The following is an 18,639-nucleotide window of genomic DNA, read 5'->3' as shown; positions in this document are numbered from 1 at the left end:
AAATAAAAGCTTTCCTTTGTTCTCTTCATTTCCTTTAGTTTAGGATCCTTTGTAGGACAGCTCTCTAGGTGGTCTTGGAATGACCTAGTCCTCTCTTTCCCCTCATAGCCCTCAAGAATAACTATAGCATGTGTGGGAAATGCAACATCCTGAGACAGGGAGGGACCGGCTGGAACAGCCCAGGCTCTACTCCAGTCCTCCCCTAGAAACAGGATGTCCTCCAACACTTTAGCCCAGTGAGTCTCACATCCTCAGTGTATAAAACCCAGAACAGGGTGCTTTCCAGAGGCCCTCAGCTGCAGTGCAAGTGGGGCATATGCAGTCAAGATTCCATTCACCCAGGGCAGCTTTCCTGAATCTTGAGAGACTGGCTTGCAATGAATCCTAGGCTTCTGCTGTATCTTGCTGCCTATCTGGAAGTGGCAAACTTGCTTTGTATAACTTGTATGCAAGAATGTTCTGTCTTACCAGACTCAGACAAGATGGTAACCAGTCCACAGTGAACCTGCTTCACATTCTTCAATATCCTCTAAATGAAATACTGATTAGAAAGTAATTTGACAAAAACAAAAACCTGATAAAATCAAACAAGCCAGTTCTTGATTTTATAATATCCACAATGCCTTCTCTCTTACCTTGTCTATCCTATCTGGGCGGTTAGTAGCTGCCAAAATGGTCACATCCTTTAGCTGTTCAATCCCATCCATTTCCGTTAAGAGCTGAGCCAAAACACGATCAGCTACATTCCCAGCACCTAAAGAACTGATTTTGAAAATATAGTTTAAAAAATATCTTTACCTATCTTCAAATACTATATCTATTAATTTTTAAAGGTTCTATAGTCTATAACAAGAAAAATCATGTCTATTTTCGAATATGAAGTATGCCTTTGAGACTTTATTTACTGCATTATCATATCTCAAAACAAAATGTATTCAAATCATTTATTTTCCTCTATCATCAACCATGTTCATTTTCATTCTAAAACAAAAATATTTAAATAAATGTCAGAAATAAAAGCACTGGAAAACAAGATATAAGATTATTTAAAATAGCTCATCAAATACATAGAGAATTGTTCAATGAATGTTTATATTCTACATGGTAAATATGTTGACAGAAATTAGAATAAAAAACTGAGTAAGATACAAACCCATTCCTCACATGAAACGTAAAGTCTATGTGAAATAAAAAACTCATTACACATCCATAACAACTGGGATATTTCTGATGTTTCTTCATAAATATTAAGAATATTTTTAAGGCCGGGCGCAGTGGCTCATGCTTGTAATCCCAGCACTTTGGGAGGCCGAGGCGGGCACATCACGAGGTCAGGAGATCGAGACCATGGTGAAACCCCATCTCTACTAAAAAGGGCTGGTGGGGGGCCTGTATCCCAATATCGAGACTGAGGCAGGAAAAGGCTGAATCTGAGGCAGACTTGCATCACCAAATTGCTAGTTTTTTCCTTTGGTTTATGTACCAAGTCAATTACAAAGCCAGTTCTAAACAAACTATCCTTTATTTTAACTTCATGTCCTTTGACCACAAAAAAATGACTAAATATAAGTTTTTAAGAAATAAACTCGGGCCAGGCACAGTGGCTCACACCTGTAAACCTTTGGGAGGCCGAGACAGGTGGATCACTTGAGGCCAGGAGTTCAAGACCAGCCGGGCCAACATGGCCAAACCCCGTCTCTACTAAAAAAAATAAAAAAATTAGTCAGGTGTGGTAGCATGCACATGTAATCCCAGCTACTCAGGAGGCCACAGCATGAGAATACCTTGAACCTGGGAGGTGGAGGTTGCAGTGGGCGGAGATCATGCCACTGCACTCCAGCGTGGGCAACGGAGTGAGATTTTGTCCCAAAAAAAAGAAAAAAAAAAAGAAGTAAACTCAACAGATCCTACTAATGAACAAAACCCTGTATCACACAATCAAAATGTGCAAAACAATTCTCATTAGCAATAGCTTGGATTTCCTCCAAGACCTATTTGGAATTGATAAATATGTAATAAACAACTGAGTGGACAATTATAGAGTAATACAGCATTGTAAGTGTATTAAACATGTAAATTCAATTAGATGCACTTGGGTGGAAGAGGACGTAAAGTAGAAGGAGACACACACCCAATAACTTTGTTAGCACCTGTGATGAAGCACACCTCAGTATAATCATCATGTAATATATGTAATAATAAGGTAATCAGCATCTCTAAATGACAGTATTTAGACCTTAACATGCATTATAAGTTAAACAATTTGACTTAGAGTATCCACAGGAGAATAGCCTCTAACTGACACTAATCAAATGCACATGAGGTTGTCATACAAATCACAAAGCTAATTTATTAATTTACATGGTTTTCTCCAGTATTTAAAATATATGGGACCAAGGAGTACTTGCAAAGTCAATGAGAACTGTTTTGGGCACTAATTTTTGCAGGTAGCTACTTTGCTGGTACACAAATTTGCTTATTTGACTCTACGTAAGAATAACCATTGAACACTATAAACAAATGGATTCTATATCTGTATTAGACCGTTCTCACACTGTTATAAAGAACTACCTGAGACTGAGTAATTTATGAAGAGAACAGGTTTAATTGATTCACAGTTCCACTTAACAGCAAGCATGACCGGGAGACCTCAGGAAACTAACAATTATGGCTGAAGGAGAAGAGGAAGCAAGGACTTTCTTCACATGGCAGGAGGACAGAGAGAGAGAGCACGAAGGAGGAAGTGCCACACACGTTTAAATCATCAGATCTCATGAGAACTCACTCACTATCATGAGAACTGCAAGAAGGAAATCTGCCCCCATGATCCAATCATCTCCCACCAGGAGTCTCCTCCAACATACGGGGATTGCAATTTGACATGAGAGTTGGGTGGGCACACAGAGCCATACACTATCAACACCCTTCAAAAGATTCTCTATAACTTTTCCACGTGGGAGTTTAACTGTCAAGTAGAAACACAGTTGGCAAAAGCTTTAGGAGGTCTTTCATAATTACTGCAAGCATAGTAAATATTTCAGGCTGCCAATAAATTACATTGGAGGCCTTTAATTGTATCTACTCTGCTAATCACTTGTGATTCTATACCAGAAAAAACTCAGGAAGGTAATATGGACAGGTCTCAGGAGAGTCAAGGTGGGCTGTCATAAGAAAGATGGTTTCTAAGGTAAAACCTAAAAACCTAGTGGGTATCAGGCAAGCAAAGGGTGAAAGGAGGGAAAGAGAGAGAACACTGAATACTAAAAACTGGATAAAGCACACAATGGCTCAGCATAACAGTAAAGTGAAAATATAAAAGATAGTACAGAAAAATAAACCAAGGCTGAAAACAAAGACCTTGTTATCCAAATCATGGACTTTGGATTTTATGCTACAGTTAATGGGATGTTTCAACTAGAGACATGACCTAATCAGATTTGTGTTTTTGAGAAATACCATGGCTGCCTGCAGTGTAGAGAAGAGACAATAAAAGGACAGCATTGGTCCAATTTCTGGTCCAGAATGTTAAGAGCTTGGAAGTCTTCGCTGTGTCCTAACAGCAAGTAAAAAGCTAAACAAACTGAAAAACCAACTCTTCTTAGATCCATCATATTAGTAAGGTCACAGGGCAAATCACTGCCCCCAAAATTGGAGAGACAGACAGCCCAGGTACAGAAAATCCCAACTTTCTGGAGCAGAAACCCACAAAGAGAAACCTCCATGAGAGCCAGTGCCAGGGTAGGACAACCGGAAATGTAATTAACAACTGCTGGGGGTTCAGTGTTTGACAAGTCTGAGAGTCATACAGCAGGGTCCCTCACACATTTGTGAGTTTTATCTTCGGCAATTACACCAGCTTCTCACAGTGAAGATCTGAGAAAAATCCCCCTGTGCTTCTGGCAGGAGGAAGGAAAAATATCCATTGTGAAATACACTAGAGCATTCTCTTCTTAAAAAGGCCTGCTCCTCAAGAGAAAATATTTCTTCCCAGAGCTTATGTTATTGAGGTTTTATTAGACACCAACTGACCCAGAGGAAGAGAAATACCCAACTTCAGCCCTTTCTAGCCTTTCCCATGGAAGGATGAAGATAAAAAACTCCAGTTCCATCTAGCCATCCTGTTCCACCTAACGGGAGAAAATTGTGAAGTTCACAGTCCAAGGGTATAGACTCACTAAAAGACTGAGATCTAATCATAGGACCATGGAACACTCCTTCCCATACTCCCCCCAACACCTTACCATTATATCACTAAAGCCTCATTTACTGCAATTCATTTTATCCCATATATCATGTCTGGCTATCAAAACTATGATTAATATGTTAAGGATTCTAATGGACAAAGTAGACAACAAGTAAGAAAAGATGAGTAATGTAAGCAGAGCGATGGAAATTCTAAGCAAGAATCAAAAAGAAATGCTATAAAAAAGAAATGCTAGAGATCAAAAACACTGTAACAGAAATAGAGATTACATCTGATGGGCTCATTAGTCAACTGGAAACAGCTGAGGAAAGATCTCTGCACTTACGGATATGTATATACAAACTTCCAAAACTGAAAAGCAGGGATGATGAAAACTTTATAAAACAAAATACTGGACTACATCTAAAAAAAAATAATAAAACCACACAGAACAAAATATCTAAGAACTATGGTGCAAATACAAAAGGTGTAGCATGTGTAATAGCAACACCAAAAGAAGAAAGAACAGAACCAATATCTGAAGAAACATTCACTGAGAATTTCCCCAAATTAATGTCAGATACACATCCAGGAAGCCCAGTGAACACCAAGCAGAATAAATGTAAAAACAAACAAACAAAAAAACAAAAAGCTACACATAGGCAGAAAATCAAAGATTTTTCAAAAACCTTTAATAAGTCACATGTCAAGGGGTGGGGACCACCTTACTTACAGAAGAGCAAGAATTACGTTAACTTCTCCTCAGAAACCATGTGAGCAAAAAGAAAGTGAAGTGAAATATTTAAACTACTGAGAGAAAAAAACCCACAACTGTATAATTTTATATCCTGCAAAAACATCCTTCAAAAAAGAAGGAGAAAATTTTTCTGAAATAAAAATAAGGAATTTGTTGCCAGTAGACCTGCCTTGCAAGAAATGTTTAAAGTTCTTCAGAAAGAAGAAAACTAATATAGGTCAGAAAATTTGATCTATATAAAGAAACAGAAAGAAGAAATAACGAAGATAAAAACTTTAATTTTTCCTACTTTTAACTGATCTAACAAAAGCTTGTTCAAAATAACAACAATGTATTTGCTACCTTGTATTTGAATGACAAAAATGATACAAGGGACATAGGAAGGATAACTTAGGAATTTTTTTTATTATAAGGTACTTGCACTACCTGTGAAGTGAATAGGACTATTTGAAAGTAGAAATATTTTGCAAAACTTAGGATAACAACTGAAAAACAAACAAACAAAAAAACCCAAAAAACTGAACAGTCTAAGAAAAGAGATAAAATAAAATAACATAAAATGCTCAATTAAAGCCATGAAAAAGAAGAAGAAATGGGAATGAAGAACAAGGGCGACTAATAGAAAACAGAAACAATTATGGTAGATATTAATCCAACTGTATCAATAATCACTTTACACATCAACGGCCTAAATGCACCAATTAAAGAACAGAGATTGAATAAATAAAATAATAAGACCTAACTATATATTGTCTACAAGAAACCCACTTTACCAACAAAAACAAATATAGCTTAAAAATAAAAGAATGAAGAGAGACGTAGTACAATGCTAACACTAAGCCAAAGAAAGCTGGAGTAGCTATATTGATTCCAGACACAGTAGACTTCGAGCATGCAAAATTCTCAGAGACCAAAAAGGGTATTATATAATGATAAAGGGGTAAACTGTCTAAGAAGACAGAACAATCCTTAACGTGTATGCATCTAACAACAAATCAGCAAAACGTGAGGCAAAAACTAATAGAACTGTAAGGAGAAACAGATGAATACGCTATTATAGCTGAAAACTTCAACATCCCTTTATTAGAAATAGACAGATCCAACAGGCAAAAAAATCAGTAAGAACATAGTTGAACTAAATCGCAATTCAACTGGATATAACTTATATCTATATACTAATTCATACAGCAACAGCCAACACATTCTTCATAAACTCAGAATATTCACCAAGATAGACCACATTCTTGTCCATAAAACACACATGAACAAATTTAAAAGAAATCATAGAATGTCTGCTTTCAGAACAAAATAGAATTAAACTAAAAGTCAACAGCAAACAGTAAAGAAAAAAAAAATCCAAAATACTTAAAAGACTGAACAACACACTTGTAATACATAGGAAAAAAAAGAAACTTCAAGAGAAATTTTAAAACATTTTTAGGCCAGGTGCAGTAGCTCACGCCTGTAATCCCAGAACTTTGGGAGGCCGAGGTGGGAGGATTTCTTGAAGCCAGGAGTTCGAGACCAGCCTTGGCAACAGAGTGAAGCCCCCATCTTCATAAAAAATAAAATAAATGTAGTCGAGCATGGTGATGCATGTCTGTAGTTGTAGCTAATTGGGAGGCTGAGACAGGAGGATCACTGGAGCCAGGGAGGTTGAGGCCTTAGTGAGCTGTGATTGCACCACTGCACTGTGGTGTGGACCTCTGTCTCTCTCTGTCTCTCTCTCTCTCTCTCTCTCTCTCTCTCTATATATATATATATATATACTATTTATATATAGATACACATACTATTTATATATATATACACTATTTAGTTTTATATATATATATCTATAAATATATAAAGAAATAGAACTTATCAAAGTTCTATTGTCTATAAATATACAGACAAAGAAATAGAACTTATCAAAGTTCTATTGTCTATAAATATACAGACAAAGAAAATAGAACTTATCAAAATTTGTCGATGCAGAGAAAGCAGTACTTAAAGCAAAACTTATAGTATTGAAAGTATATATTAGAGAAGAAGATCTAAAATCAATACTAAGCTTTCACCTTAAGCAACTAGAAGAGCAAACTAAAGTAAGCAGAACAAAAGAAATAATAAAAATTTGAGCAGAAATCAATGAAATCTAAAATAGGAAGTCAAAAGACAAAAAAACAATGAAACTAAAAGCTGGTCCTCTCAGAGAATCAATAAAATCAATAAGCCTGTAGCCAGGCTATCTAAGAAAAAAAGAGAAAAGACATAAATTCCTAATATCAGATATGACAGAGGACATATCACTACAGATCTTACATATATAAAAAGGATAATTTAAAAAAACTAAGACATCCTATGGCCCCAAATTTTATAACCTAGATGAAATGAATAAATTCCTTAAAAACTTCAATCTGCCAAAACCCACACAAGAATAGACGAATTGAATAGGCATGTGTCGGTTAAAGAAATTAAATAAATAATTAGTAACCTTTCAAAACAGAAAGCACAAAACCCAGATCATTTCCTGGTGAATTCAACCAAACATTTAAGGAAAAAATTACACCAGTTCGCTAATCTCTTTTGAAAAATAGAAGCAGAGTGAATACTTCCTAACTCATTCTTTGAAGCCACAATTAGATGAATACCAAAACCAAATGAAGATGTCACAAAAAAAGAAAACTACAGACAAATACTGCCCATAAACACAGACGCAACAATCCTCAACAAAATCTTACCAAATCAAATCTAACAACATGTAAAAATAATTATGAGGTGGGAGGATTACATTAGCCCAGAGTTCAAGAATGCAGTAAGCTATGATTGTGCCACTACACTCCAGCTTGTGCAACAGAGTGAGACTCTGTCTCTTAAAAAAAAAAAAAAAAGAAAAAGGAAAAAAAGAATAATTATGTACCATTACCAAGTGGGATTTATTCCAGGTACCCAAGGCTAGTTTAACACTTGAAAACATTACATTACAATTGATGTTACAACTGATGCAACATTACATCAATTAATTTAATCTATCTCATCAACAGACTGAAGAAAAAAAATCTCATAATCATATAAATAGATAAAGAAAATATTTGACAAAATCCAATACCTGTTATTGGTAAAAACAAACAAACAAACAAAAAAACACATCTCAGCAAACTAGGAATGGAGCGGAACTTCTCAACTTGATAAGGAACAGCTACAAAAAACCTACAGCTAACATCACACTTAATGGTGAGAAATTAGAAGCTTTCCTGCTATGATTAAGAACAAGGCAAGGATGACCCTTCTGCCCATTCCTTTTCAACATCACACTACATAAGAAAGGGAAATAAAAGGTACGGATAGGGGAGGAAGAAATAAAAGTGTCTTTGCAGATGATGTGATCATCTATGTAAAAAGTGTGAAATTATCAACAAAAACATTCCTGAATCTAATAAGCAATTATAGCAAGGTTGCAGGATACAAGGTTAACCTACGAAGTAACTGCACTCTTATATATCAGCAATTAAAAAGTGTTTCAAATTAAAAACATATTATCATTTATATTAGCACCACAAAAATATGAGTTATAACTCTAACAAAAGGTGTACAAACTCTATATGAGAAAAAATACAAACACTAATGAAAGAAAACTGAAGAAAATCTAAATAAATGGAGAGATACTCCACACTCATGGAAAGGAAGACTCAACACTGTTGTCAATTCTTTTCAACTTGATCCATAGATTCAATGCAATCCCAACCAAAACCCCAACAAGTTATTCCGTGAATACTGACAAACCCATTATAAAGTTTATACTGAGAGGCAAAAGATCCAAAATAGCTAATTCAATATTGAAGGAAAAGAACAAAGTTGCAGGACTGACACTATCCAAATTCAAGACTTCCTATAAAGCGACAGTAATCACAGTGTGGTACTGGCAGGTAAAAAAAAAAAGAGAGACAGACAGACACACACACAAAAACTGACCAACAGAACAGAACAGAGAGCCTAGAAATAGACCCACATAAATACGGCTGGCTAATCTTTGGCATAGTAGCAAAGGCAATACAAGGGAGCAAAGATGGTCCTTTTTAACAAACGATGCTGGAACAAGTGTACATCCACATGCAAAAAAAAATGAATCTAGACACATCCCTTACACTTCTTCCAAAAACTGACTCGGAGTGGATTACAGACCTACATGTAAAACACAAATTATAAAACACCTAGAAGACAGCATAAGAGAAAACCAAGATGACCGTGGGTATGGAAATGACTATTTAGGTACAATGGCAATGACATCATCCACAAATAAAACAACCGATAAGCTGGTCAATATTAAAACAAAAACCTTCTGCTCTGTAAAAGACAACATCAAGAAAATGAGAAGGCAAGCCACAGACTGGGAGAAAGTGTCTATGAAAGACACATCTGATAAAGACTGTTATCTAAAACATACAAAGAACTCTTAAAACTCAACAAGAAAACAAGCAGATTAAAAAATAGGCCAAAAACTGAACAAACACTTCAAAGAAAATACACAAACAACAAGCATATGAAAAGATGGTCAACATCATATATTATTAGGGAACTGCAAATGAAAACAGTAAGATACCATTACACACCCATTAGAATGGCCAAAATCAGGAAAGTTGCCAACACCAAAGCCTGATGAAGCTGTGGAGCAACAGAAACTTTCATTCAGTGGATGGGGATAAAAAATGGTACAACCACTCTTGAAGACAGTTTGGAAGTTCCAAAAATAAACTCTCAGAAAACTAAAAATACTCTTACCACAGGTTCCAGCTATTGCATTCCTGGATATTTATCAAAAGGAATAGAAAACTTATATCCATAAAAAACTTGCACACAGATGTTCCTAGAAGCTTTATTCACAGTTTTCATAACTTGGAAGCAACCAAGATGTCCTTCAGTAGGTGAATGGGTAAACTGTGGTAGGTCCAGACAATGGAATATTATTCTGTGCTAAAAAGAAATAAGCTATCAAGTTATGAGAAGGCATGGAGGAATATTAAATGCATACTACTACATGAAAGAAGCCAATCTGGAAAAGCTACATATTGCATTACTCCAACTACAGGAACACTGCATAGGAATGTATAGGATATTCCAAAAGAGGCAAAACTACGTAGACAGTAAAAGGATCAGTTGCCAGGTGTTAGGGAGGAGGCAGAGATGAACAGGGATGGCACAAAGGATTTTTAATGCAGTGGAACTATTCTGTAAGACAGTATAATGGTGGATATACGTTATTACACGTTCATCCAAACCCACAGAATGTACAACACCAAGAGTTAACCCTAATGTTATGGGTGATAACATTGGGTGATAATAATGTGTCATTGTAGGTTTATAGATTGTAACAAATGTATCACTCTCCCACAGGATGTTAACAGTTCGGGAGGTTGTGTGTTTCTGGAGACAGAGTATATATGAGAACTCTGTACTTTCCACTCAATGTTGGTGTGAAACTAAAACTACTCTAAAAAAAAAAAAAGTCTATTTAGAAAAAATAAATTAATTTAAGAGTATTATTGATGTCAGTCAATTAGAAAAATGTTGGAGCGATCCAGGACAGATAGTTAGCTGTCTGAATTAAAATCATGGCAAAAGAGACAGAAGTGGATATATGTGAGAAATATTAAGGAAATACAATCAATAGGGCTGATAAACTAATGTCTCCATGGAGTCACTGGATGGAAAAAAATCTTAACTGTAAACTTGGTAGGTTGTCCTGTGGGACAACTGGAGATTTAGATATCTAGAGATAGAAAGAAGTATAAAATGGAAATACAAATTTTACCAGTCCTTGTCATAAAGATGGTACCTGGAGAATGGAAATAGATCACCTAGAAAAAACATATAGTGAGAAGAAAGGTAAATGCATAATGAAGAGAATGCTAAACCAGTATTTTAGGTACAGGAAGTGATAGGGGAATTTGCAAAGGAGAAGGGGTGTGCGGTAGTCAGCTGGGGCTGCCAGAACAAAATAACATAAATTGAGTGGTTTAAACAACAGAAATTATTTTCTCACATTCTGGTGGATGGAAGTCCAAGGTCAGCATGCCAGAATGGGCAAGTTCTAGCAAGAGCTCTCTTATTGGCTTGCAGGTGGCTGCCTTCTCGCTGTGTCCTGAGATGGCAGAGAGAGTGTGAGTGTGAGCACAAACTCAAGAGAGAGCGCTAGCTCTCTGCTATCTCCTGTTATAAAGGCACTAATCCCATCATGTGGGAACTACACTTATGACTTCATCTAAACCTAATTATCTCCCAAAGGCTTCATCTCTAAATACCATCACATTCGGGGTTAGGGCTTCAATATATGAATTTTACGGGTACCAGAGAAGAAGAAAGGAAAACAAGGAATAAAGGGGATAGTGTACCAAGAAGGCTGGAGTTGGCCAGGTGCGGTGGCTCACGCATGTGATCTCAGCACTTTGGGAGGCCGAGGCAGGTGGATCACAAAGTCAGGAGATCGAGATCATCCTGGCTAACACGGTGAAACCCCATCTCTACTAAAAATACAAAAAATTAGCTGGGTGTGGTGGTAGGTGCCTGTAGTCCCAGCTACTCGGGAGGCTGAGGCAGGAGAATCACCTGAACCTGGGAAGCAGAGGTTGCAGTGAGCTGAGACCTCGCCACTGCATTCCAGCCTAGGCAACAAGCGTAAAACTCCATCTCAAAAAAAAAAAAAAAAAAAAAAAAAAAAGCTGGAGTTAACTGTATCAAATGTTTTTGAGTCAAGTAAAAAAATAAAAAATAAAAACTGGATTTATCAATGGGAAGGTATACTCCTAGCATTGGCGAGGGTTACACATCAATAAAAAAATGTTAACCTGACTACACTACTAGATAATACAAAATTCTTCTAATTTTTGTGCCCTACCTAGAGGAGTTCATGTAACATAACTAAATAGCTCCAAAGGAATGGCGACTTTCATCAAAAGACAAAATCCCAGGCCATGCCACATCTAATTTATGCATGCTATTGCTTGCTTTGCCTTCTAACAGGAGCTACATCCAAATAATGTCAGATCCTATCCTTAGTTATATATATCCTCGCTTTTTCTCCCAATGAATTAGTAAGATGGCCAAGTGTCTTACTGGAAAGTGTGAATGTATTACTTGAGCTTACCAAGAAGTAAAAAAATAGCTAAGTAAGTTTTATCTCATGTTAGGCAAAGATCATTGTGGCATGGCAGGAGGAAGACTGGAAGAAAAATAAGGGGAATAATTTCATTAGAATGTATAACAATTCATTCAATTCAATTTATTCATTCAATAAACACTAGCTGGCAGGCACTACTTTAGGAAACAGAAATGAGAAGATTAAAGAAGACTGTCCCTATTCCCTCAAGGAGTGTTGTAGAAAGTGAACTCCTCATTCCTAACACCATTCCCCTCATAAAAACAGTAATAACAACATAACTTCCCGAATAATGCAAAACAGAAGAAAATCAGAGCACAAAGGAGGGCACTGGACACTTCAAAAAGTTCCTAGGTGAAGGTAATCCTTATGCTAAATAAAGAACTGGTCTGAGGTAGCTGTTAGAGGACTGGGGGCTTTAATGTCTCATCTCTATGTTTTTAGGCTATCCTGAAATAAAGGTTCAGAAATCTAGCTGTGCTTTAGAAGCACCCATGAATCCAGGGTAATAATCAAACCCACTGAGTCAATCTCTGTGGATCCTAGGAATCCAAAGATACTTTTTGGTAGCCATCTCCATTCTAGATTGAAGTTGGGGACTGCTGAACATTACCTGACATGGCCTTGCAAGTTACAGACACTTATAAATATTTATTGATAACCTGACTTCGGTCTTATGATGTGACCATTTATTTTAAAATTACTTCTTCTACTAAGCCTAAGTAAATCCATGCTCTTTACCTCTATACAATTCTAGACAAAAGTCTCAGTTCCAAACATTGACTAGCTATTATTAATGCACAAAAATAATGTTTTTATGTGCACATTCAAAAGCAGCAAAATCAGTGTTTTGTACTACTGGGTATATGATTTCACAAACACACTAATACTACACACCTCATATGCACAGTCTTTTATTCCTTGATGTTCATTAAGGTTGAACTATGACTTCAGCAGAACAGGCTAATCTTGTGCTGTCTCTGCCTTCCAACAGTCAAAACAGATTTCTCTTGTTTGAAACTTTTTGGTGGTTTAACAAACAAATGTTCAATGTCAGATATGTTAAAGATAATGTGCTAGATTTTAAAAAGCATAAAATCAGGTGCACATAGAGAAAAAAACAGGAACAATCTAGCGGAAAAGACATGACAATTATCACTCAACGCCCATCCAAGTGCCTTAACTAGAATGTTCCCTGCTTTTAACTGAATCGTCCAACCCACTTCTGTGACCCTCTCCCATGCTACTTTGCCATTAATATAATCTGTGTAAGATGTGATTTTCTCTTACAAATAATGTGTGTTTTGGGAGACAATTCTCCATGGGTCTTTCACATTTCTTCCATCTTATGAGCAAGGCACTAACTAGGGTGATGGAAATGTTCTGGAATTAGTGGTGATGGCTGCATAATATTGTAAACATACTGAAGTACCACTGAATTGTACACTTAAAATGGTGAAGAACAAAAATAAGAAATAATGTCTCCCTCCAGAGCAAAGAGCAGGTTTGGTTAGAGTTTCAGAAGCTACACAATTCATCTACCTCCCTCAGGGGCAAAGCGTAGGCAAGCTTACTGCCCAATATAAAAGATCTGAGTTAACCAAGAGTGGGATTCCTCTACTGTAATGCAACCTACCAGATGTGCAGATAGCCATATGACCCATATGCATCACTTCTTTTGGATGCAGTGTAAAGAAGGAGCTGATACAAACATACAGATATTCTTGCTGATTGCTGTGCTATGAATAATGAAGTCATTTGTTTCTGACCCATGAGCCTCATGGTTTCTGCCAGTATCCATGAAACTGTGGAAGGCTACTTGTTAGCCTGCAAGTAGAACAAAATCCCAGATCTTTCACAGTTCTTGACTTAGACATCATGCAGGTAACAGAGCCAGTAAGCGGTTTTAAGACAGGAAAAAAAGGGGCCAGGCACGGTGGCTCACGCCTGTAATCCCAGCACTTTGGGAGGCCGAGGCAGGGGGATCACGAGGTCAGGAGATCGAGACCATCCTGGCCAACATGGTGAAACCCCGTCTCTACTAAAAATACAAAAAATTAGCCAGGCGTGGTGGCGTATGCCTGTAGTCCCAGCTACTCAGGAGGCTGATGCAAGAGAATGGTGTGAACCCGGGAGGCGGAGCTTGCAGTGAGCTGAGATCACACCACTGCACTCTACCCTCGGCAACAAAGCAAGTGTCTGCCTAAAAAAAAAAAAAAAAAAAAAAAAAAAACAGAAAAAATATTTCACTTGCACACACCACACCCCACCCCACACACACAAAGCACAAGGCTTGAGTTTCCCCAAAATGATCTTGGGTAGAATAACAATTGCACCAAAGAGAAAACAAGTATAAATCTGTAGTACTTCTGAAACATCTAGATGGAAGTATTCTGAAGACAGATAGACCTGAGTTCAGTAGATAGTAGATAGTACTCAGTTCAAAATAAGGCTAAATACAGTGTTGCAGTTATCTTTATTTCTACATTGATTTCTTTTGGGGGTCAAAAGCAAAAATTCTCCTTTAAGAGGGGAAAAAAATCCCTAACCCAAGATATAAAATGTCACTGAATATATACTGACCAGTAATCTCTTCTATGTTTACTTGTTTATCACCCCCCACCACCCAAAAAAAGGCTAAGAGACTGACTCACCCCATCTCTAAAAAATAAAAATAAAAATAAAGGCAATCTAAATGTATATAAATTTTCATCATATAATTAAAAAATAATTTTATATCTTAAACCCTAGGATGAATGTTGTAAACATAAATAACTGTACACATTAACAGATAACTAAGTTAAAAGAATATCATATCTAAGCTTTATTATAAGCAGTTTTTACATGAGAACTCATCAGAAAATAAGGAAAAACTAAAACTGTATAACTGTTTTTCATTTTGAATTTGTTTTAAATCACAGGTAAGAAAAAAAAAAAAACTTTTCATGCAGCCTTTTTAATCCGAGACAGGGTCTCACTGTCGCCCAGACTGGAGTGCAGTGGTGCCATCATGGCTCACTGCAGCCTCAAACACTTGGGCTCAAGTGATCTTGCCTCAGCCTCCCAAGTAGCTAGAACTATAGGTTTGCGCCATCATGTCTGGCTAATTTTTTAAAATTTTTTATAGAGATGGAAGTCTCATGTTGCTCAGGCTGATCTGGAACTCCTGGGCTCATGCAATCCTCCCACCTTGACCTCCCAAGTGCTGAGATTATAGGCATGAACCACTGCACCCAGTTCAGGGAGCTTTCTTTTTTTGTGTGTTTTTTTTTGTTGTTGTTGTTTTTAGAGATGGAGTTTCGCCCTTGTTGCCCAGGCTGGAGTGCAATGGCATGATCTCGGCTCACTGCAACCTCTGCCTCCCAGGTTCAAGTGATTCTCCTGCCTCAGCCTCCCCAATAGCTTGGATTACAGGCATGTGCCACCATGCCCAGCTAATTTTGTATTTTTAGTAGCGATGGGATTTCTCCATGTTGGTCAGGCTGGTCTCGAACTCCCGACCTCAGGTGATCCACCTGCCTCAGCCTCCCTAAGTGCTAGGATTACAGGCGTGAGCCACCATGCCCAGCCAGTTCAGGGAGCTTTCTAATGCCATTTTTTAAGTGCTCACAGCTCACTGACACACTATCCCATTCTATTAACATGTACTCACCTAAAGTTAATTTAAGAATGGGTAAATCAGCACTCTGAGAGGCCGAAGCAGGTGGATCACCTGAGGTCAGGAGTTTGAGACCAGGTTTGCCAACATGATGAAACCCTGTCTCTACTAAAAAATACAAAAATTAGCTGGATATGGTGGCAGGCGCCTGTAATCCCAGCTACTCGAGAGGCTGAGGCAGGAGAATCGCTTGAACCTGGGAGGCGAAGGTTGCAGTGAGCCAAGATTGCGTAAATCATTTCACAAACAGAAACATTACCAATATCCTAATTGCTTTAGACGCTCAACTCAACACAAGGCATTAAGCTACAGTAAAAATAATGATTATAAAGTGATAAAACAGGCCGGGCGTGGTGGCTGATGCCTGTAATCCCAGCACTTTGGGAGGCCGAGGTGGGCAGATCACAAAGTCAGGAGATCGAGACCAGCCTGGCCAACATGGTGAAACCCCATCTCTACTAAAAAAATACAAAAATTAGCCGGGCATGGTGGCATGTGCCTGTAATCCCAGCTACTCAGGAGGCTGAAGCAGGAGAATTGCTTGAACCTGGGAGGCAGAGGTTGCAGTGAACTGAGATGTCGCCACTGTACTCCAGCCTGGGTGACAGAGCAAGACACCGTCCCCACCGCCCCCAAAAAAGAGATAGAACAATTAAGAAAAGCCCAAAATACCATGTTATCAACAAAAGCATAGACATCTCTATTCATCCCATTCCTCAAAACCCTACATTCTATAAATGAAAGAAGAAATTTTTTGAAAAAGGCTTTCTAGAGTATCATTCGGCTTTAATCCCATCTCCCTTTTAATTTTCTCTTAAGAAGAGGAGATCCTAGTGAAGTACAATCTGTGAAACAAGTTAAAATACAATCTGGCAAGAGATAGTGCTAATATAGTAAAAACAAAAATCCACATGAACTACAGCAAAATTTTTAAAAAGTTGAATTTCACCAGGGACTTGGAATCCATTAGAAAACCATCAAAGGGAAATCCTAAACCTAAAAACTATAATAAAAATTAAGAACTCAAAAGATAGGCTTAATGGGAGATTAGTGAAAACAGAACAGAGGATTCTTAAAATGGAAGACTGGTTACTAGAAAGCATCCAAATGAATACACAAAGTGAAAAAAAAAAAAAAGAAAAAAAGAATGGAAACAGAATAGAGTGCAAAAGACATAAGGAATCCAGTGGAAAGGCCTAAAAAAAATATATAATTGGAGTCCCCTTCTGAGAAAAGGGAATAAAAGCCATATCTTAAAAAATACTACCTGAGGCTGGGCGTGATGGCTCACACCTGTAATCCGAGCACTTTGGAAGGCCAAGATGGGTGGATCACCTGAGGTCAGGAGTTCAAGACCAGCCTGGCCAACAGCCGAAACTCCGTCTCTAGTAAAAAATACGAAAATTAGCCAGGCATGGTGGCGTGCGCCTGTACCTGTAATCCCAGCTACTCAGGAGGCAGAGACAGGGTGAATTCCTTGAACCTGGGAGGCGGAGATTGCAGTGAGCCAAGTTCGCGCCACTGCACTCCAGCCTGGGCAACAGAGTGAGACTCTGCCTCAAAAAAAAAAAAAAAAAAAGAAACTATCTGAGAATGTCCCAAAACTATGGAAAGAAATCAAAGGGATCAAGAATGGACTCAAAACTCTGAAACACTGAAGGCAACAAAATTACTTCTAACTAAAGATAACAGTCTGTGACCACCATTTACATTTAAGATTTATTCCAAAAGTCATCTATGCAAAATAACTTCTGCAATCAACGACTAATATTAAAACAGGTACAAACAGGGCATTTCTGAGTCCTAAATATGAATTATCCTAGAAACAGAAACTGTAGATGTTATGGTACTACTTGTTTGCATACACACCTGTAAATGCTCACTCATTAAAAATGTCAACAATACATCTAAATGTTTTAGATTCTGTTTCGCTTTTCCTTTTCTTTAGTTGACCTGACAAATCCAACGTGAACTTCTTTCAAAATAAATTACTAAGATTAAGAAACCTATATACTTAAGAAAGAGTCAGTTTTCATTGACAAAGAAGTAGTAATAAGTAGAACCGCCTGAGAGAAAATGAGTTTGGACAGGAACAAACATATAAAAAGAGATTCTTTCTAAAAATATTCCCCCTTTCCATAGCAAAGTTTGGGAGGAGTATGAATGACATTTTCACCGCATAAATACCTTGAAGATGATAACATTATTCTAGTTCCTTGATATTTTGTAAAAATAATAAAAAGACAAAATTTATATTTTTAAGAATTCTAAGCATGTATACAAACAAGTTATAATTCATGAAGAATAAAATTATTTTAAAAACATCATTTTTATCAATACTGTTTCAAAAAGTAAAAATCTATAATAAAGATACAGCTTATAAGTTATGAAAAAACTAAAATGTTTTAACATCATTTCCTTAAGCAAAAGAAGAAAGAAAAGGAGATAGACAGGAGAAGGTAACCATATTTTTTTTCAGCTAAAAAAAAAAAGAATAGGAATTCATGTTTTAAACATCTTTAAAAAAGCTTGACATACAGCATGGTTACGATAATTAATAATAATGTATTACATATTTGAAAATGCTAAGACCGTAGATTTTAAATGTCCTCATCACACAAAAAGTGTCAAATATGTGAGGTGACAGATATGTCAGTTAGCTTTATGTTATCATTTTATGTGTATACATATAGCAAAACATCACATTGTACACACAATTTTTGTCAATTAAAAAATGTGAACACAAACATTACATATAACTCCAAATAAAACAGGTTAATATTATGGTAATAAATTTATCTATAGAATACAATCTCTATCCCTAGGAAAGAAGTTGGTTCTTCCATAAACAAATGCATTTTGAATAAATCATTTCCAATATCACGAAACTCTTGAACTAAAGAAAT

General features: G+C 37.0%; 1 protein-coding gene across 5 annotated transcripts in view; it reads right to left on the bottom strand.

Moving 5' to 3' along the window:
* The window catches only part of AFG2A (AFG2 AAA ATPase homolog A), a 392,555-nt gene that overhangs the window by 239,955 nt on the left and 133,961 nt on the right, over positions 1–18,639 (bottom strand). For all 5 annotated transcript variants that reach the window (XM_032146808.2, XM_058436727.1, XM_058436728.1 and 2 more), the window contains exon 14: positions 636–762. In XM_032146808.2, the coding sequence (XP_032002699.1) occupies positions 636–762 (127 nt within the window). The remainder of the gene's footprint in view (positions 1–635; positions 763–18,639) is intronic.

The sequence above is a fragment of the Hylobates moloch genome, unplaced genomic scaffold (assembly GCF_009828535.3).
Source record: "Hylobates moloch isolate HMO894 unplaced genomic scaffold, HMol_V3 SCAFFOLD_3, whole genome shotgun sequence".
In the NCBI taxonomy this organism is placed as follows: domain Eukaryota; kingdom Metazoa; phylum Chordata; class Mammalia; order Primates; family Hylobatidae; genus Hylobates; species Hylobates moloch.
Note: the sequence above shows the minus strand (reverse complement) of the source record. Positions and strands in the feature narration are given on the sequence as shown.